This window comes from Monodon monoceros, unplaced genomic scaffold (genome assembly GCF_005190385.1).
Source record: "Monodon monoceros isolate NGI ecotype Baffin Bay Population unplaced genomic scaffold, NGI_Narwhal_1 Super_Scaffold_1, whole genome shotgun sequence".
NCBI classification, from domain to species: Eukaryota; Metazoa; Chordata; class Mammalia; order Artiodactyla; family Monodontidae; genus Monodon; species Monodon monoceros.
Genome location: NW_021703765.1, coordinates 56594515 through 56614369, shown reverse-complemented (window position 1 = coordinate 56614369; position 19855 = coordinate 56594515). Strand labels below are relative to the sequence as shown.

Sequence of the window (19855 nt, the reverse complement as noted above, 5' to 3'; positions counted from 1 at the left end):
CATTTATTTTTGTATGATGTGGAGGGGGTCTTATATGGCATATTCTTGTAATACAATGCTGGGTTTGCTAGCATTTATTAAATTTTATCCATGTATAGTCATAAGAGCACTTGCACTATAAATTTCTACCTTGTGAAATTTTGGAAGCACATGCATCTAGTTGTTCATAGTAGTTACCTCTGAAAAGTGAATTTGGGAAGCAAAGACATTTTATTTTGAATACTTCTGTGCTTAAAGTATCCTTTCAGAGAACAATACTGCATTTATAATTTGATAAAATAAAAATCTGGATAGCTATTGAGGAAAAGTGTAATTACCAGTCCCAGATTTTAGGAAGATGTCTCAGATAGAATGAAACGGCTGAGCAGGAGGTAAGGCACGAGAAGGGCTGGGGCTACAACACAGCTGGGGACAAGACGAAGGAAGGCTAGTTTGAGAAGGCTGAAGATGGGGATGACAAAGAACTGAGGCCGAAAGGTTGCTTTAGTGCCGTCATTGCCGTAACTTCCGGCAAAAGATGACATTGTCAGCATTTTCCAATCATTAATGATCTGGTATATCTTTCTTAAGAGGTAAAGAGAGAACTTGAGAATAACATGAACCCACAGCATGTTCACTTACAGCATTTACAACATTCCTTCTGTTTTTTCTCCTCTCCTTCAAAAAACCATACAAGTGTGCTCCTTAGGAAACACCCATATCATTTATTACTAAGCTTTCTTCCAGCTATGATAACGTATCTTGCCTTCCAGTTTTGACCTACAGTCAAATGTGTTTCCGTGACTACACTGTTCCTAGGTCTTGGTTTCCCTTTGGGCAACGGTTTTATTTCCTTAGCATGTCTGTCCCAGGGGACTGTGGTCCTCCAGGGAGGGGACTGGTCTGGTTCACCAGCAGCCCTGCACCAGGAAGAAGCTGGGTCTCCTGCAGACTCAGGTACAGGCTGGGAGAGCCCCAGGGTGCAGTGTGTTTTAGCCAAAGAGGAGCTCCCTGCACAGACACCATCTAAGGCCCACCTTGGGGAATCTGGAATACCTTCCCTCCTACTTCTAGAAAACATGGAGAAAAGAAGAGAAAAATTCAACAGTCAGAAACTTATACTTAATCACTTAAGCCTGATTCACACATTTGGCATTTTCCCTTTGGTGCCTAGAAAAAACAACCGACCTGCTCTTCTTACCTATATCTTGAGTTTTAAAATGTTGATTTACAAGACATTCACACATCCCCTTTGTAGTAGCATTTAGATCAGTGTTCAGCTAGGAGGGACATTGTGGCTGCTGAAATCAGAGAGATTGATGGGTTCTGCTTTTCCTATTGTTTTCACATTAAAGTTACTTATTACATGAATATTATGCTCCATGGGATCAGAAAGAAAGGATCTCACCTTTATTTTCTGTCCATCTAGATATCAACATGTGGCTTTCAGGAGAGGTGGACTGATTTCTTGGTACTTAATGTTGATTTCAAAGACTGTATCTTTTCTAGTAAAATATTCTGTTATCCTGAGGTAAGAATCCACAAAACAGAACTAAAAAATGGTCATGGGGCCAAAAATATTAACTAAAAGATTCTGATCACTGAGGGGAAAAAATGAACTTGTTTGATCTGATTATAAAAAACAACTCTACAAAAGAAAGTCATGAATTTTCATGATTCTTTTACAACGAAACAGCCAAGGAAAGCATCATAACTTAATGTGAAAATCAACTTTTTTTCTTTTCTCTTACTTTGTTTAGCTTTTGATGAACAACAATTTTTTTTTTTTTTTTGCATTTCAATACCAAGTTTTAAAAGGTACAGGGAAACATAGCTGTGAGGCTCGTTGGGTCAGGGAAAGGGTTCACCAGTGGTGACTGTCTGACAGCGAATCTACTCCGGCTTTGTCAGTAGCTGAAAGGTATTCAGGTAGAGGTCCCATAGGAAGAATGGCTGCGGATTTTAGAAACCGAACAACATATAATTTTGTTGAATTTGCATTCACATAAATGCTAGCTTGAAAAAAAATGCACCTGCTTGTTTCTATGACAATAGGCAGAGTGAAATCACGCTCATACAGATGTGATGATGACTGCCACCCCGCTACTGCTGTTATTTTTTCCCCTGAACAAGTCATCGAATTCTTCTCTGCTATCTATCAGTAGACAAAACTGTGTCACAGAAGTCTAAAGGCTGTTTTGCTAATGCTGAGAAACCAGAAGACATTATTCTGTTGTTATTCCCAAGACAATGTCTATCAACTCCACTAATTGGATCATCAGCGCTCTTCTATAATTCAGGAGTAAAATATTTTAGAGCTGGCGAGAACAGGATGCCATGGTTGCCTCCTGTCATACAAATAATATATATGACAGAACACTTACTGTTTTTAACAAAGGTGATTTTTAAACTATATTAGAGTGTGGCTTTACATCTAATAACATGTAATCTGGAAGCATCTAAATCATGGTGAATATACATTCTGAAATTATACATAATTCGAAAATTCATTTTTAATTTTTTTGCTTCTATTCAGTAACCATTATAACTATTAAAGGCATTCAACTTCTTAAAAGGCATGATGTTACTATGAATTTTTAAATACTAGATAGTCTAGCTATCATAGAAGTTACAGTAAAAATTAAATTACTAACAAATGTATATACTACCTCATATAAAGTGATGACACCATAGGTTTGAATTGGTTCTCGCCATTGAAGAAATATCTTCTCTTCAAAGGTACTTCCTTGGATGGATTCAGTAAGAACAGCACCTGGAACTAGAAGGGGGGAAAAATCGATACATATTTAAGTAAACCAAAAACAAAATACATTTTTCTAGACTTGACAGGTTTTTAACTCTCTATTGAGGTGTAAGATTTTAATAGATATATTCCATTTTCTTGCAAAAACCTGCAATTTAAAACCATTTTGGCTATACTGTCTTTATAAAGAAAAGAATTTCATCAAATCTTCCTCTAAAAAGTTTGAATCAATTAGACAAAGCTCAGTATCATCTTGTAAATAAACTTTTTTATTCTTCAGAAACAAAGAAGGATGTGGAGCAATGCGAATTCCCACACATTGCTTGTGAGACCATAAATTGGTATAGCCACTTTGGAAAATAATTTGCCTGTATGCACTGAAGTTAAAGAGGCACATGTCATACGACCCAATAATCCCACCTCAAGGTATATTCCCTAGTAATACTCTTGCACATATGTACTAGGAGACATAGACTAGGATGTCAGCATAGTAGCATTTTAAAATAAAACTAATAAACTGGAGACAAAAAATAGTTTAAGAAATTAGTTTATATTCACTCAATAAAATACAAAAATGACTGAAAATCGATGACAGCTTTATACATCATCATGGATGAATTCTATAACCATAACACTGAGTGATAAAAGCATGTCAAAGAAGAATATGTATGAACTCTTGGACTTATACTTAATATGTCTATGAAAAGTACACACAAAATAGAAGTTCTACAAAGATGTGATGTAGATGAAATATTTTTAAAATATTTCATTTTATTTATTAATAATAAAACAGATTTGGGAAAGTTTGATGCCATTTTTTAAAACCTAAAGTATGTAACACCTTTTGATTAACGAGAAAATCTAATTGACATAAGGGAAGATAGAAATGTACTTGCCAATTTTCTACAAAATAACATACAATATTATTTTAAAAATATCATTTATCTCATATTCATTTAAATTAAGTTTTTGAGTATGCTTTATATGATACACAATTTAGTGTCTAGTGTGCCTATCCTATTTATAAACCAGTATATCTGTACTACCTATAAGTATACGTATATTTGGTGATGGTGTGAGTAATCAAAAAGTGGTTTGAGAGGACTCAGGCTTCTCAATTTCAAATTTACTAAAAAGCTACAGTATTAGGACATCATGATATTGGCATAAGGATAGACAGATAGATCAGTACAACAGAATTGAGAGTACAGAAATAAAGCCCCACATTTATAGTCAATTGATTTTTATCAAAAGTGCCAAGAAAATTCAGTGGGGTCAAAATAATTTTTCCAAGCGGTGCTAGGACAACTGGATAGCCACATGTAAAAGGACATAGTTGGTTTCCTACTTCACACCAACTACGAAAATTATACCAAAATAGATTAAAGAGCTAAATATAAGAGCTAAAACGACAAAACTCCTAGAAGAAAATATAGGTGTAAATATTCATGACATTGTATTAGGCAATGGTTTCAAAGATATGACACCAAAAACAAAAATAACAAAAGAAAATATAGATAAACTGTACATCAGTAAAGTGAAAAGCTCTTGTGCTTCAAAGGGCACTACCAAGAAAGTGAAAAGACAACACACAAAAAGAGAGAAAGCTTTTGCAAATCATGTATCTGTCAAGAGACTTGTATCTAAAATACATAAAGAACTATGAAATCCCAATAAAAAAATAATCCAATTAAAAACGGGCAAAGGATCTGTATAAACAGCTCTCCAAAAAAAGATATACAAATGGCCAATAAGCACGTGAAAAGATGCTCAACATCATTAGCTAGCAGGAAAATGCACATCAAAACCACAGTGTGATAGCACTTCACACCCTCTAGAATGGCTATAATCCAAAGACAGATAATAGCAAGTATTGGCAAGAATGTGGAGAAAGTGGAACCCTTATACACTGCTGGTAGGAATGTAAAATCACAAAGCTACTTTGAAAACAGTCTGGCAGATCCTCAAATGGTTAAACACAGATAAACTTACCATATGACCCAGCAATTCCGCTCCTACGTATATATCCAAGAGAGCTGAAAACACATGTCACTCAAAGGCTTGTACACAAATATTAAGAGGAGCATTATTCATAATAATTAAAAAGTAGAAACAACACAAATCAACTCATGACTGTATAAACATATCTCAATAAAGTTTAAAACATGGGGGCTAAAGAAATGTTTGGTTAGCTTGTGGAGGGTATGAATAGCCCTCTAAGGGTGGGTGAGATCTCCTCAGACTAGAAAGACTGACCAGAATTACAAAAGGACTCATAGGCAATACACATTTGTTTAGTTGAGGGGCTACTTAAAGGTAGATCTAGGACATTTATATTGATAGTTATTCTAAACAGAACTAAGGAGAGTTTAGCAGAAAAAAAAATCCCTGATTCAGATGGGGGGGGGCCTGGGTTCTGATTTAAGACTTTCCAGTGAATAAACTGTGAAATTTGGGCAATTGGCGGGCCCTCCTTAGGTCTCAGTTGCCTCACTTCTAAAATGAGGAAGTTGGAGTAAGTTAATCCCTAATGTCCAAACTCTAAAAAATATATAAATGTTTAAATAATCGTTTGTCTTAGGTTGAAGGAATTGATGTGAAACTACATCGAAGCAAAGAAACAAGGTATTTAAGAAGTGATGACACCAGTGAGTTCTAAGAAAATTTGGATTCTGGGCTCTGAGACTAAAATGCTCATCACAATCAGAAGTTGGACTACGATGGGCCATGCCAGAGAAAGCTCTACTAAGTCTCAGACTTCCCTGGTGGTGCAGTGGTTAAGAATATGCCTGTCAATGCAGGGGACTGGGGTTTGAGCCCTGGTCCAGGAAGATCCCACATGCCGCGGAGCAACTAAACCCGTGCGCCATGACTAATGAGCCTGCGAGCCACAACTACTGAGCACGCGAGCCACAACTACTGAAGCCCACGCACCTAGAGCCCATGCTCCACAACAAAAGGGGCCACTGCAATGAGAAGCCCGCGCACCGCAACGAAGAGTAGCCCCCGCTCGCTGAAACTAGAGAAAGCCCATGCACAGCAATGAAGACCTAATGCAGCCAAAAATAAATAAATTTAAAAATAAATAAAAATTTAAAAAAAAAAAGCTCTACTAAGTCTCTTCCTCTTGACCTTGAAAGTGTTTATTTTGACATCATCAGGTTCCTCACAGGATCAAGATAATTATGATGCATGTGTGGTTCTATCATTTTGTGATAATATTTCTGAATTGAAAATATTTAGTAATCTATGTACAGACGTAAAGAGGGTGAAAACTTAGAAAAAAACAAATCTTTGGTTTCATTCGATTAGTATAAATGAGAGTAAAATTTAAAAAAAGAGAGATTGTCAAAATTATGTTGAACAGAGGATATTTTAAAAGGATGAATGTAATAAAATGTATTGGAGGGCTTGTAATCATGAAAATGTTAATAACAGGAAAACCTAAATGGGATTCATATAATTGTTGTTAGGTCAGGAACAGGATCAAGTGAATTAGAATACCAGAAGAGTTAGTTAAATTAGGGAAACTGGTACCTCACAGGAACTTAGGTCTGGTGCCTTTTTTAGAAGTTCTAGGAATTCATGATTTGGGATATAGAACCATAATATCTAAGTTTATGGAATTGAGCCCTATAGTGTCTAGTGACACTCTTAACAGTAATAAAAAGATAATTTTTTCCCACATATTTTCTGATGAAATAAATAATATTTCAATAAAAATATTATACTACAATAAAACTCACGATGTACAACAAATTGTAGCCTTTGTTAATGGCAGATAAGTAAAGTGACACTTCAATTCTTTTTTCTTCAAGCTTGGTAGGTATTAACAATTTTTCTTTTTCTGTCTTATTTGAAGTCTTTTTTTTCTTTTGCTTTTGTTAGGAAATATAATTTGAAATTAAAGTTTTTCTAATGAACTGGATGCCAGTGTGCTATGTAAACAATAGATTTTTATTTGGAAGTAATGCACACCCCAACTCCAGGGACTAGCAATATAATTTAAACACACAAACAAAAAAGTGACTTATTTAACCTTATGTTTTAACAGCACTTAACAGAGTTATTAGCTCATGTAAATTCGAAACCCAAAAGTATTGGTGAGTTTATGCTTCAGCAAAACATCTCTCATCTCTAGAAATGACTGCACTCGACTTTCCTCTCTCACTGATGGAAACATTACTGTTGATTTAAGCCTGAATTAAATGATTATCAGCAAATTTTACTATTTTATTTAAAGACTAATAAGTATTTTGAGTGCTTATTGCCTACTCAATACCATGCAAATTGCTAAAGAAGAAAATTAGATGGCTTCTTCTCTCAAGTGGTTTACAGTTAAGAGGAAAAAATTATATATAACATAATGAGAGAACAAGAAAGGGTCACGATAGGGCTTCCCTGGTGGCGCAGTGGTTGAGAGTCTGCCTGCCGATTCAGGGGACACGGGTTCGTGCCCTGGTCTGGGAAGATCCCACATGCCGCGGAGCGGCTAGGCCCGTGAGCCATGGCCGCTGAGCCTGCGCGTCCGGAGCCTGTGCTCCACAATGGGAGAGGCCACAGCAGTGAGAGGCCCGCGTACCGCAAAAAAAAAAAAGAAAGTGTCACGATAAGTTCCTCTGAATTCTTACAATAACAATAATAACGCTCACCTATTAAAAGGCCCCTCTCTGCAGCTACAAATAGCACTCGATGGAAATGGCTTCTAACCCTAATATGCTGGAGAACTGTATTATTCTTGCTTCTCAGATGAGGAAATTAAGGCTCAGAGATTTAAAGATCTTGTCAAGTGCAAATGAGGTCAGAAGGATGAGAGAGGAATGAGGGTGAGAGAGCTGGAGACAGTTTCACGAAGGACCTGAACTTGTGAGGAGAACTTTGGAGGGTCATGGAGGAGATGGAATGTAGGAAGCCAGGTGGGGAGGATGTGCAGAGGAGGACAGACAGTGAGGGAGCACTCAGGATGCATGGAGTGTGGCAGCAGGACCAGCACCAGGGCACGTCTCTGCAGGATGCACTGTCAGGGAGGAAAAGCTACCAGGTCTAGAGCCTGAGCCTGGAATACCGAGATATGGGTAAAGAGAGTCACTGACGGCTCCTGCGGAGAGAGTAACATGATGCAAATGTATTTTAGAGATTAGTTTAGGGAACGAGTAGAGGGCACTGGAATTGGACAAAGCTGGAACAATAAAAGGTTAGAAACTACTATAGAAATTTCAGCATAAAATCTGGATATAGGTAGTGGAAGTTGAGAGAAAAGAACAATCTATTATCATATTATGTGAAGTAAGTCAGACAAAGACCAATATCACATGATATCAGTTATATGTGGAATCTAAAAAAATGATACAAATGAACTTTTTGACAAAACAGAAATAGACCCACAGACATAGAAAACAAGCTTATGGTTACCAAAGGGGAAAGGTAGGGGGCAGGGAAGAGATAAATTAGGAGCTTGGGATTAACAGATACACACTACTGTGTATAAAATAATCAGTAAGGACCTACTGTAGAGCACAAGGAACTACACTTAATATCCTGTAATAACCTATAATGAAAAAGAATCTGAAAAAGAATATATATATATATAAATGAATCACTTTGCAGTAAACCTAAAACTAACACAACACTGTAAATTAACTATACTTCAATTAAAAAAATGATTGTAAAAAAATACCTCAAGGCAGAAAGATAGAATAGACAGTAATATCAATGTTTATATAAATAAGGCCTCTAGAATACTAATGATCATATTAGTAAGTACTTAGAAGTACTTTGGCACATAGAAGTACAGGCCACAGTTTCTGGAACCAGACATCTGGGTTTACCATTCACTTTTCTGACTCAGTTTCTTCATATGAAAACCAGAAATATAATGAAAATAATTAAGTAAAAAAAAAAGAACAATCTAATATTTTGGAAGTAGCAACAACAGGAGTTAGGACCAAATTAAATACAAAAATGCAGGGGAGGAAGGGGCCAGAAAAGACCTGCTGACAGTGCTGAAACTTTCTTGAGTCTCTCCTGGGACACAAGGAAGAGCTGGAAGAAATAGAGATAGGGCTTCCATGCTCAGCCTAGACTGAGTGACTCATATCAACCTATACTTCTCACAAAAAAAACTGCAGTGAAACAACTACTTGAGAGCAACCAACACAGGCAGGACTTGAGGGGCTACAAAAAAGAAAAGAGAAGATGTGGTCGAGCTTCCCATTTACTCTGGCTGTTTCCATGTTTTTATTTTATAGCAATATGCCTGGTGTTGCACAGGTCATCAACACTCAAAAATACCTTGTCAGCTCTGTAGATGAAAAAATAGTGTTGTGATAAACATTTACCACATGTTACAATCAATAAAGATCATAATCAGCTACGTGAAGAGAAAAAGGTGGAACCTACTTTTCCCAGGAGTAAGCAAGTGGCTCCCCATGTTGTTTGCCACTTACTCTGATGCCTGGCAAATGAATTTTAAACCAAATATACGATAAACTACCGCTGTATTTTATGTGCTACACGGACTCACTATTGTACATGAGAGTCCCCTGTATAATCAGCGTAAAAGCACATTTATACCTATGCTAGGGGATTCCAGGTGTCATTTTACCATTTTAAATTATTTTAGAGGCTTAATGCAACTGTATATTTGCTTTTTTTGATGAGTTGCTGGTGACATGCACTGTCTATTTATTAAATTCCTGGTTACTGAGGTCATATCCAATTACAGCATTGTTCCTATGGAAAAGCATGATCTATTACATAACCACCGACCTAATGAGGTAATTTCTCAGCACTGTGCAGAACAGCAAGGGCAGCCTCTATCTGGGGCTGAATTTTTATCTGAACTATGAAAAATGTTTCAGAATGCTGTTTGAATAAGCATTTCTTATAAATAATCGAATACCCGGAACAACAGTTCTTCAGTCCAACATGATGATAAAACTTGAATGAAGAACTACTTAGAGCCATACAGAATAATCATATGTAGAAAAGTAATTATATGACTCATAAAAATTAAAATAAGCTTCTGGATCTTTATTCCCTTTACCCCTTTTAATCAGTGCTTCAGTATACAGCAGCACAGATATACATGTGTGTTATTCAACCCAGTAAGTAATTCTTCCTTCCATTTTCAGTGTAAAGGTCTCAATTAGAAAGAAACATGAGCTGCTTTTTAAAAAGACTGTCTGTTTCCCATAAACATAACACCTGAAAGTACTCACGATCTTCATCTGTCTGTACTACGAGTTCTTGGCTCTCCTTCCGTCCCTCGGGATTCATGAGGATGAGTTTCACACTGACGTTGGTGTAGGGGGAGAGGTTGGTGATGGTGTGTTGAGGGTGTGAGTTATCCGTGTCCCAGCTTACTTCTTCTCTCACTTGTTCCTGCCCTCCGACCTTGTAACAGTAGTGGACTGTGAGGTTGTAACTATGGCAACGAGTCACGTTATACCCAAATGGCTCCCAGCGGAGAGTGATTTGTCGAGATTTGACTTCGACGACTTCCAATTTTCTTGGGCCGCGCATGGGATCTAAGATGCAAAAGAAGGAAAAAGAGAACATAAGAGAAAATAATAATAAACGTTCCAGTGAAACCCAGGTATCACAGATAATCCTCCTTATCCCCAGTATCTTGTCTTCTCTTCTTCCATATGAATAAAACACCTAAATCTTAGATGGGCATGAGGCCACCCAGAATAAGGACTAAAATTTCCAGTCTCCTCTGCAGTGAGGTCTGTCCTTCTACCCAAGTTCTGGTGGATAGCATACAACGTGAGACATCAAGAATGGATTCTGGGCAGTGTCTTTGAAAGGAAGGGGCTCACCATCCTTGTTCCTCCTTCCTTCCTATTAGCTTGATTGAGGATAGGGTGTCTCACGCTCATGCAGCCATATGGACCATAATGTGCTTAAACATTAAGAATTCAAAGCAATGATGATGAAGAACCCAGGGTTCCTGATAATCACTGCACTACCATACCATCCCTGAAGGGTCTACTTCCAAAATTTTCATTAGAGAGAAATACAGTGCTTTTATCTAAGGCTCTTTCCTCTGGGGCTCTGATACACAAAAGCAGTCTTAATGCTAATTGATGTATATATTTTTTATCTTTTTAAGATAATTCATCATTATGTAATTGGAAAACAGAGTAAAAGCTTGAGAATTCAGCATGAAATAATACAATGATTAAAGAGCATAAACTTCTGAACAGAACTCCAGGCCTTGTTGGGTTGTGATTTGTAGAGAATTCCACACAGTCAATGCTGAAGTAGTTCTTTACTACCCCTGATCAGGTCTTGGTGTTGTTTCTTAGTCAAAGCTCCAGGGACAGAGTTTCGAGCTTAGAAATCTAAATGAAACGCAGGGAATATAAGCATTCTGATGGGCTTAAAAGGAAGAATATATACAGAGAAGGCTTTCTTTTTATACATATCTCTTCTTTTATTGAAGTATAGTTGATTAACAATGTTGTGTTAATTTCTGCTATACAGTGATTCAGTTATACGTATATATGTATATATGTACACATTCTTTTTTAATATTCTTTTCAGTATGGTTTATCATAGGATATTAAATATAGTTCCCTATGCTATACAGTAGGACCTCGTTGTTTATGAGAAAGCTTAAACTTGTTTATGAAATGATGATAAAAATACAGTAATACTAACTACATAACATTTACTGAGCCCTTATTACATACCTTACACTCTTCTAAGAATTTACCTTTCACGGGTTTGGGGAAAACCTAATCTAAAATACTTTGCTTTAGTATATCCATACATACAATTGATCCATATATTTTGATTTTTGTTTTCCTGAATGTGGTCACCATTTATGAATATAAAGAGATCTATAATTGGAAAGTGAAAATAAGCATGAAAACTTGAGAAACAATAGCTACCGGGGTAGAAGGACGTGCTCCCACTCCCTCTTGCGAGAGCACCAGAATCACAACTAACTGCTGAACAATCACCGGCAGGAAGACACTGGAACTCACCAAAAAGATGCTCCACATCCAAAGACAAAGGAGAAGCCACAGTGAGGCAGTAGGGGGGGCACAATCACAATAAAATCAAATCCTATAACTGTTGGGTGGGTGACTCACAAACTGGAGAACACTTATACCACAGAAGTCTACCCACTGGAGAAAAGGTTCTGAGCCCCACATCAGGCTTCTGAACCTGGGGGTCCGGCAACGGGAGGAGGAATTCCTACAGAATCAGGCTTTGAAGGCTAGCGGGATTTGACTGCAGGACTCTAACAGGACTGGGGGAAACAGAGATTCCACTCTTGGAGGGCACACAAAAAGTAGTGTGTGCATCGGGACCCAGGGGAAGAAGCAGTGAGCCCACAGGAGACTGAACCACACCTACCTGCTAGTGTTGGAGGGTTTCCTGCAGAGGCGGGGGGTGGCTGTGGCTCACCATGGGGACAAGGACACTGGCGGCAGAAGTTCTGGGAAGTACTCCTTGGTGCAAGCCCTCTGGGAGTCTGCCATTAGCCCCACCAAAGAGCCTGGGTGGGCTCCAGTGTTGGGTCACCTCAGGCCAAACAACCAACAGGGAGGGAACCCAGGCCCACCCATCAGCAGACAAGCAGATTAAAGTTTTACTGAGCTCTGCCCACCAGAGCAACAGCCAGCTCTACCCACCACCAGTCCCTCCCATCAGGAACTTGCACAAGCTTCTTAGACAGCCTCATCCACCAGAGGGCAGACAGCAGAAGCAAAAAGAACTACAATCCTGCAGCCTGTGAAACAAAAACCACATTCACAGAAAGATAGACAAGATGAAAAGGCTATGTACCAGATGAAGGAACAAGATAAAACCCCAGAAAAACAACTAAATGAAGTAGAGATAGGCAACCTTCCAGAAAAAGAATTCAGAATAATGATAGTGAAGATGATCCAGGAGCTTGGAAAAAGAATGGAGGCAAAGATTGAGAAGATGCAAGAAATATTTAACAAAGATCTAGAAAAATTAAAGAACAAACAACAGAGATGAACAATACAATAACTGAAATGAAAACTACACTGGAAGGAAACAATAGCAGAAAAACTGAGGCAGAAGAACACATAAGTGACCTGGAAAACAGAATGGTGGAATTCACTGCTGCAGAACACACTAAAGATAAAAGAATGAAAAGAAATGAGGACAACCTAAGAGACCTCTGGGACAACATTAAACGCAACAACATTCGCATTATAGGGGTCCCAGAAGGAGAAGAGAGAGAGAAAGGACGCGAGAATATATTTGAAGACATTACAGTCAAAAACTTCCCTAACATGGGAAAGGAAATAGCCACCCAAGTCCAGGAAGCACAGAGAGTCCCAGGCAGGATAAACCCAAGGAGAAACAGGCCGAGACACAGAGTTATGAAATTGGCAAAAATTAAAGACAAAGAAAACTTATTAAAAGCAGCAAGGGAAAAACAACAAATAACATACAAGGGAACTCCCATAAGGTTAACAGCTGATTTCTCAGCAGAAACTCTACAAGCTGGAAGGGAGTGGCATGATATACTTTAAGTGATGAAAGGGAAGAAACTACAACCAAGATTACTCTACCTGGCAAGGATCTCACTCAGATTCAACGGAGAAATCAAAAGATTTACAGACAAGCAAAAGCTAAGAGATTTCAGCACCACCAAACCAGCTCTACAACAAATGCTAAAGGAACTTCTCTAAGTGGGAAACACAAGAGAGGAAAAGGGCCTACAAAAACAAACCCAAAGCCATTAAGAAAATGGTAATAGGAACATACATATTGATAATTACCCTAAACGTGAATGGATTAAATGCTCCAACCAAAAGACAGAGACTTGCTGAATGGATACAAAAGGAAGGCCCATATATATGCTGTCTACAAAAGACCCACTTGAGACCTAGGGACACATACAGACTGAAAGTGAGGGGATGGAAAAAGATATTCCATGCAAATGGAAATCAAAACAAAGCTGGAGTAGCAGTACTCATATGAGATAAAATAGACTTTAAAGTAAAGAATGTTACAAGAGACAAGGAAGGACACTACATAATGATCAGGGGATCAATCCAAGAAGAAGATATAACAATTATAAATATATATGCACCCAACATAGGAGCACCTCAATACATAAGGCAAATGCTAACAGCTCTAAAAGAGGAAATCGACAGTAACACAATAAGAGTGGGGGACTTTAACACCTCACATACACCAATGGACAGATCATCCAGACAGAAAATTAATAAGGAACACGAGCTTTAAATGTCACAATAGACCAGATAGATTTAACTGATATTTATAGGACATTCCATCCAAAAACAGCAGATTACACTTTCTTCTCAAGTGCACATGGAACATTCTCCAGGACAGATCACATCTTGGGTCACAAATCAAGCCTCAGTAAATTTAAGAAAATTGTAATCATATCAAGCATCTTTTCTGACCACAACGCTATGAGATTAGAAATGAATTACAGGGAAGAAAAAGTAAAAAACACAAACACATGGAGGCTAAACAATACATTACTAAATAACCAAGAAATCACTGAAGAAATCAAAGAGGAAATCAAAAAAAAAACTAGAGACAAATGACAATGAAAACACAATGATCCAAAACTTATGGGATGCAGCAAAAGCAGTTCTAAGAGGGAAGCTTATAGCTATACAAGCCTACCTCAAGAAACAAGAAAAATCTCAAATAAAAAATCTAACCTTACTCCTAAAGGAACTACAGGAAGAAGAATAAACAAAACCCAAAGTTAGCAGAAGAAAACAAATCATAAAGATCAGAGCAGAAATATATGAAATAGAAAAAAAGAAAACAGTAACAAAGATCAATAAAACTATCTTTGAGAAGATAAACAAAATTGATAAACCATTAACCAGACTGATCAAGAAAAAGAGGGAGAGGACTCAAATCAATAAAATTAGAAATGAAAAAAGAGAAGTTACAACAGACACCACAGAAATACAAAGCATCCTAAGAGACTACTACAAGCAACTCTACGCCAATAAAATGGACAATTGGAAGAAATGGACAAACTTTTAGAAAGGTATAACCTTCCAAGACTGAACCAGGAAGAAATAGAAAATATGAACAGACTAATCACAAGCAATGAAATTGAAACTGTGATTAAAAATCTTCCAACAGGGGCTTCCCTGGTGGCGCAGTGGTTGAGAGTCCGCCTGCCAGTGCGGGGGACACGGGTTTGTGCCCCGGTCTGGGAGGACCTGCATGCCGTGGAGCGGCTGGGCCCGTGAGCCATGGCCGCTGAGCCTGCGTGTCCGGAGCCTGTGCTCCACAACGGGAGAGGCCACAGGAGGGAGAGGCCCGCGTACCACAAAAAAAAACCAAAAAACAAAACAACAACAAAAAAATCTTCCAACAGGGCTTCCCTGGTGGCGCAGTGGTTGAGAGTCCGCCTGCCAATGCAGGGGACATGGGTTTGTGCCCCAGTCCAGGAGGATCCCACATGCCGCGGAGCAGATGGGCCTGTGAGCCATGGCCGCTGGGCCTGCGCATCCGGAGCCTCTGCTCCACAACGGGAGAGGCCACAACAGTGAGAGGCCCACCTACCGCAAAAAAAAAAAAAAATCTTCCAACAAACAAAAGTCCAGGACCAGATGGCCTCACAGGTGAATTCTATCAAACATTTAGAGAAGAGCTAACACCCATCCTTCTCAAACTCTTCCAAAAAACTGCAGAGGAAGGAACACTCCCAAACTCATTCTATGAGGTCACCATCATCCTGATACCAAAACCAGGCCAAGATGCTACAAAAAAAGAAAATTACAGACCAATATCACTGATGAATATAGATGCAAAAATCCTCAACAAAATACTAGCAAACAGAATCCAACAACACATTAAAAGGATCATACACCATGACCAAGTGGGATTTATCCTAGGGATGCAAGGATTCTTCAATACACACAAATCAATCAATGTGATACACCATATTAACAAACTGAAGAATAAAAACCATATGATCTTCTCAATAGATGCAGAAAAAGCTTTTGACAAAATTCAACACCCATTTATGATAAAAACTCTCCAAAAGGTGGGACTAGAGGGAACCTACAGGCCATATATGAAAACCCCAGGGCAAACATTATTCTCAATGGTGAAAAACTGAAAGCATTTCCTCTAAGATCAGGAACAAGACAAGGATGTCCACTCTCACCACTATTATTCAACATAGTTTTGGAAGTCCTAGCCATGGCAATCAGAGAAGAAAAAGAAATTAAAGGAATACAAATCAGAAAACAAGAAGTAAAACTGTCACTGTTTGCAGGTGACATGATACTATACATAGAGAATCCTAAAGATGCCACCAGAAAATTACAAGAGCTAATCAATGAATTTGGTAAAGTTGCAGGATACAAAATTAATGCACAGAAATCTACTGCATTCCTATACACTAATGATGAAAAATATGAAAGAGAAATTAAGGAAACACACCCATTTACCATTGCAACAAAAAGTATAAAATAGCTAGGAATAAACCTACCTAGGGAGAGAAAACACCTGTATGCAGAAAACTATAAGACACTGATGAAAGAAATTAAAGATGATACCAACAGATGGAGAGACATACCATGTTCTTGGATTGGAAGAATCAATATTGTGAAAATGACTATACTACCCAAAGCAATCTACAGATTCAATGCAATCCCTATCAAATTACCAATGGCATTTTTTACGTAAGTAGAACAAAAAATCTTAAAATTTGTATGGAGACACAAAACACCGTAAATAGCCAATGCAGTCTTGAGGGAAAGAAACGGAGCTGGAGGAATCAGACTCCCTGACTTCAGACTATACTACAAAGCTACAGTAATCAAGACAATATGGTACTGGCACAAAAACAGAAACATAGATCAATGGAACAAGATAGAAAGCCCAGAGATAAACCCACCCACCTATGGGCAACTAATCTATGACAAAGGTGGCAAGGATATACAATGGAGAAGACAGAGTCTCTTCAATAAGTGGTGCTGAGAAAACTGGATAGCTACACGTAAAAGAATTAAATTAGAACACTACCTAACACCATACACAAAAGTAAACTCAAAATGGATTAGAGACTTAAATGTAAGACCAGACACCATGAAACTCTTAGAGGAAAACATAGGAAGAACACTCTTTGACATAAATCACAGCAAGATCTTTTTTGATCCACCTCCTAGAGTAATGGAAATAAAAACAAAAATAAACAAATGGGACCTAATGAAACTTCAAAGCTTTTGCACAGCAAAGGAAACCATAAACAAGATGAAAAGACAACCCTCAGAATGGGAGAGAAAATTCGCAAATGAATCAACGGACAAAGGATTAATCTCCAGAATATATAAACAGCTCATGGAGCTCAATATTAAAAAAACAAACAACCCAATGCAAAAATGGGCAGAAGACCTAAATAGACATTTCTCCAAAGAAAACATACAAGACATACAAGAAGCACATGAAAAGCTGCTTAACATCACTAATTATTAGAGAAATGCAAGTCAAAACTACAATGAGGTATCACCTCACACCAGTTAGAATGGGCATCATCAGAAAATCTACAAACAACAAATGCTGGAGAGGGTGTGGGGAAAAGGGAACACTCTTGCACTGTTGGTGGGAATGTAAATTCATATAGCCACTATGGAGAACAGTATGGAGGTTCCTTAAGAAACTAAAAATAGAATTATCATATGACCTGGCAATCCCACTACTGGGCACATACCCAGAGAAAACCATAATTCAAAAAGACACATGCACCCCAATGTTTATTGCAGCACTATTTACAATAGCCAGGTCATGGAAGCAACCTAAATGCCCTTCGACAGACGAATGGAGAAAGATGTGGTACATATATACAATGGAATATTACTCAGCCATAAAAAGGAACAAAATTGGGTCATTTGTTGAGACATGGATGGACCTAGAGACTGTCATACAGAGTGAAGTAAGTCAGAAAGAGAAAAACAAATATCGTATATTAATGCATGTATGTGGAACGTAGAAAAATGGTACAGATGAACCGGTTTGCAGGGCAGAAATTGAGACATAGATGTAGAGAACAATCGTATGGACACCAAGGTGGGAAAGTCATGGGGGGGTGGTGGTGGTGGTGTGATGAATTGGGAGATTGGGATTGACATGTATACACTGATGTGTGTAAAGCTGATGACTAATAAGAACCTGCTGTGTAAAATAAAAAGAACATTATTGGAAGAGTAGGATATAATAGCCAAGGATAGGGTTTATTAAAATAAAGCTGTAATTGGTATAAAAAAATAAAATCACTGATTAGCAAAACAAAACAAACAAAAAATAGCTACCACGTACTGTGTGTGTACTTACTATGTGTGAGTTGTTTTGTATATAATCTCTATTCCTCCAAACAATCCTGTGGCTTAAGTACTATTCTTCCCAATATAGAAATGAAAAAACTGTGGCCACGGTGGGTTCAATAACCTGTCCAAGGTCAAGGTTTGACTGTGGCTCTGAATTCATATGTCTGGTAATGAAATAGCATATGTTTCATTATCAAATCTACTGCAGAGCCTCTACCAAAATAAAGAAAATTGGATAAAAAGAAATCAGGATGTAAAGATACTTAAAACTCCACCTGACACATTACCAAAGAATGTAAACTATAATAAAGGTCCCGTGTATCTCATCTTGAGACAAAAGTGCTGGGAAGAATCCTTCACCTTTCTCCTTCTGGTTCCATAGAAGAGGGGTCCAGGCCACGTTCCCCGGCCCAGCTTTTCCAGACAACCACACATACACTTTGTAGCTACTGGAAATTTGTCTGGACTATCATTGAAGTTCATATCTTGCTTTTTATTTGTGCATAAATTCCTTGTTTTCTTCATCATTTGGGACCTAGAGAGAACTCAGAGATGTCCCCTTTCCCTGTGACCTCCAAAAAATGAAAAAGTTTCATGTGAAATAATGTTCTGGGTTTATATTTGTGAGATGGGATTTATCAGCCAGGTATCTGTCCAAACCATAGCACGAGGTTAATAATGACCATTCACGCTACTCTATCCTGTAATAACTCTAGGAACCAAGGACAAGTGAGAAAAAATTCCCCAGGAGAATCCTGAGTGGACGATTTTCATGGAATGTTCCTTTTTACCAAATCAATTTTTTATATTTAAATTACCAGTGTTAGGGAAAATATAAATAAGTTACTTAGCAATAACATTGTAGGTGTTTTTCAGTCTAGTGACTTTTTACCATTTAAAGGCAATGTCTAATTTTATATAATGCTTCATTAGTTGAATGTTTACAAAAACTTTTAATAAGCTCCAGATCCCTTATATAAACAGATTAACATGCATCTCTTTGACCCTTTCCTTATTAATCACACGTCTCCACAAGGACTGTTCTAAGGTTTTCATCAATTTTACTTACTAAATGACTAAATGCTTCAGATATTAGTTTCAACTAGCAATGCATTCCTAACTTAATTTCACTAGAAAAACTACTTTCTCTTGCAGAAGGAAGCCTGCATCATTTTAATACACCTCAGCCAAGAACACACACAGGTGAATTATGCCCCAGGACTAAAAAACACAGGTTCTATGTGTTTACTGGCCAAGTTGTCTTGAAATGCATGCTCCCCTCCCCTCTATTACCTCTCAGAATTCCATCACAGTAAACTTATGTCCTTCCGTAAACTTGCCAAGTCAAACAGCTAAGCCTAGCACAAACGACCATGTCCACGACCAAGCCTCCAGAGCCCCTACTGTCATGAGTGGTATTAAGAGACCAGAGATAGAGGCTGAGTTCTGAGTCTTAGATGGAAGGAGGGTTGTGGTGACCGGCTTGCACCTTGTTGCCAGTCAACTGAAACAAAACCGTGTTAGAGAAGAGATTCCAAACAGAATATTTCTTTTAAAAAATATTTTAGGGCTTCCCTGGTGGCACAGTGGTTGGGAGTCCACCTGCCGGTGCAGGGGATATGGGTTCGTGCCCCAGTCCGGGAGGTTCCCACATGCCGCAGAGCGGCTGGGCCCGTGAGCCATGGCCGCTGAGCCTGCGCGTCTGGAGCCTGTGCTCCGCAACGGGAGAAGCCACAGTGGTGAGAGGCCCGCGTACCGCAAAAAAAAAAAAAAAAAAAAAAAAAAA

At 38.2% G+C, this 19855-nt stretch overlaps 1 protein-coding gene across 1 annotated transcript in view; it reads right to left on the bottom strand.

Annotated features, from left to right (window-relative positions):
• PTPRM (protein tyrosine phosphatase receptor type M) overlaps positions 1–19855 on the bottom strand; it is a 753002-nt gene that overhangs the window by 306221 nt on the left and 426926 nt on the right. Inside the window, exons 8-9 of the mRNA XM_029226979.1 lie at positions 9964–10272; positions 2649–2758 (exon numbers count right to left, since the gene is read on the bottom strand). Coding sequence (XP_029082812.1) covers positions 2649–2758; positions 9964–10272 — 419 coding nt within the window. The remainder of the gene's footprint in view (positions 1–2648; positions 2759–9963; positions 10273–19855) is intronic.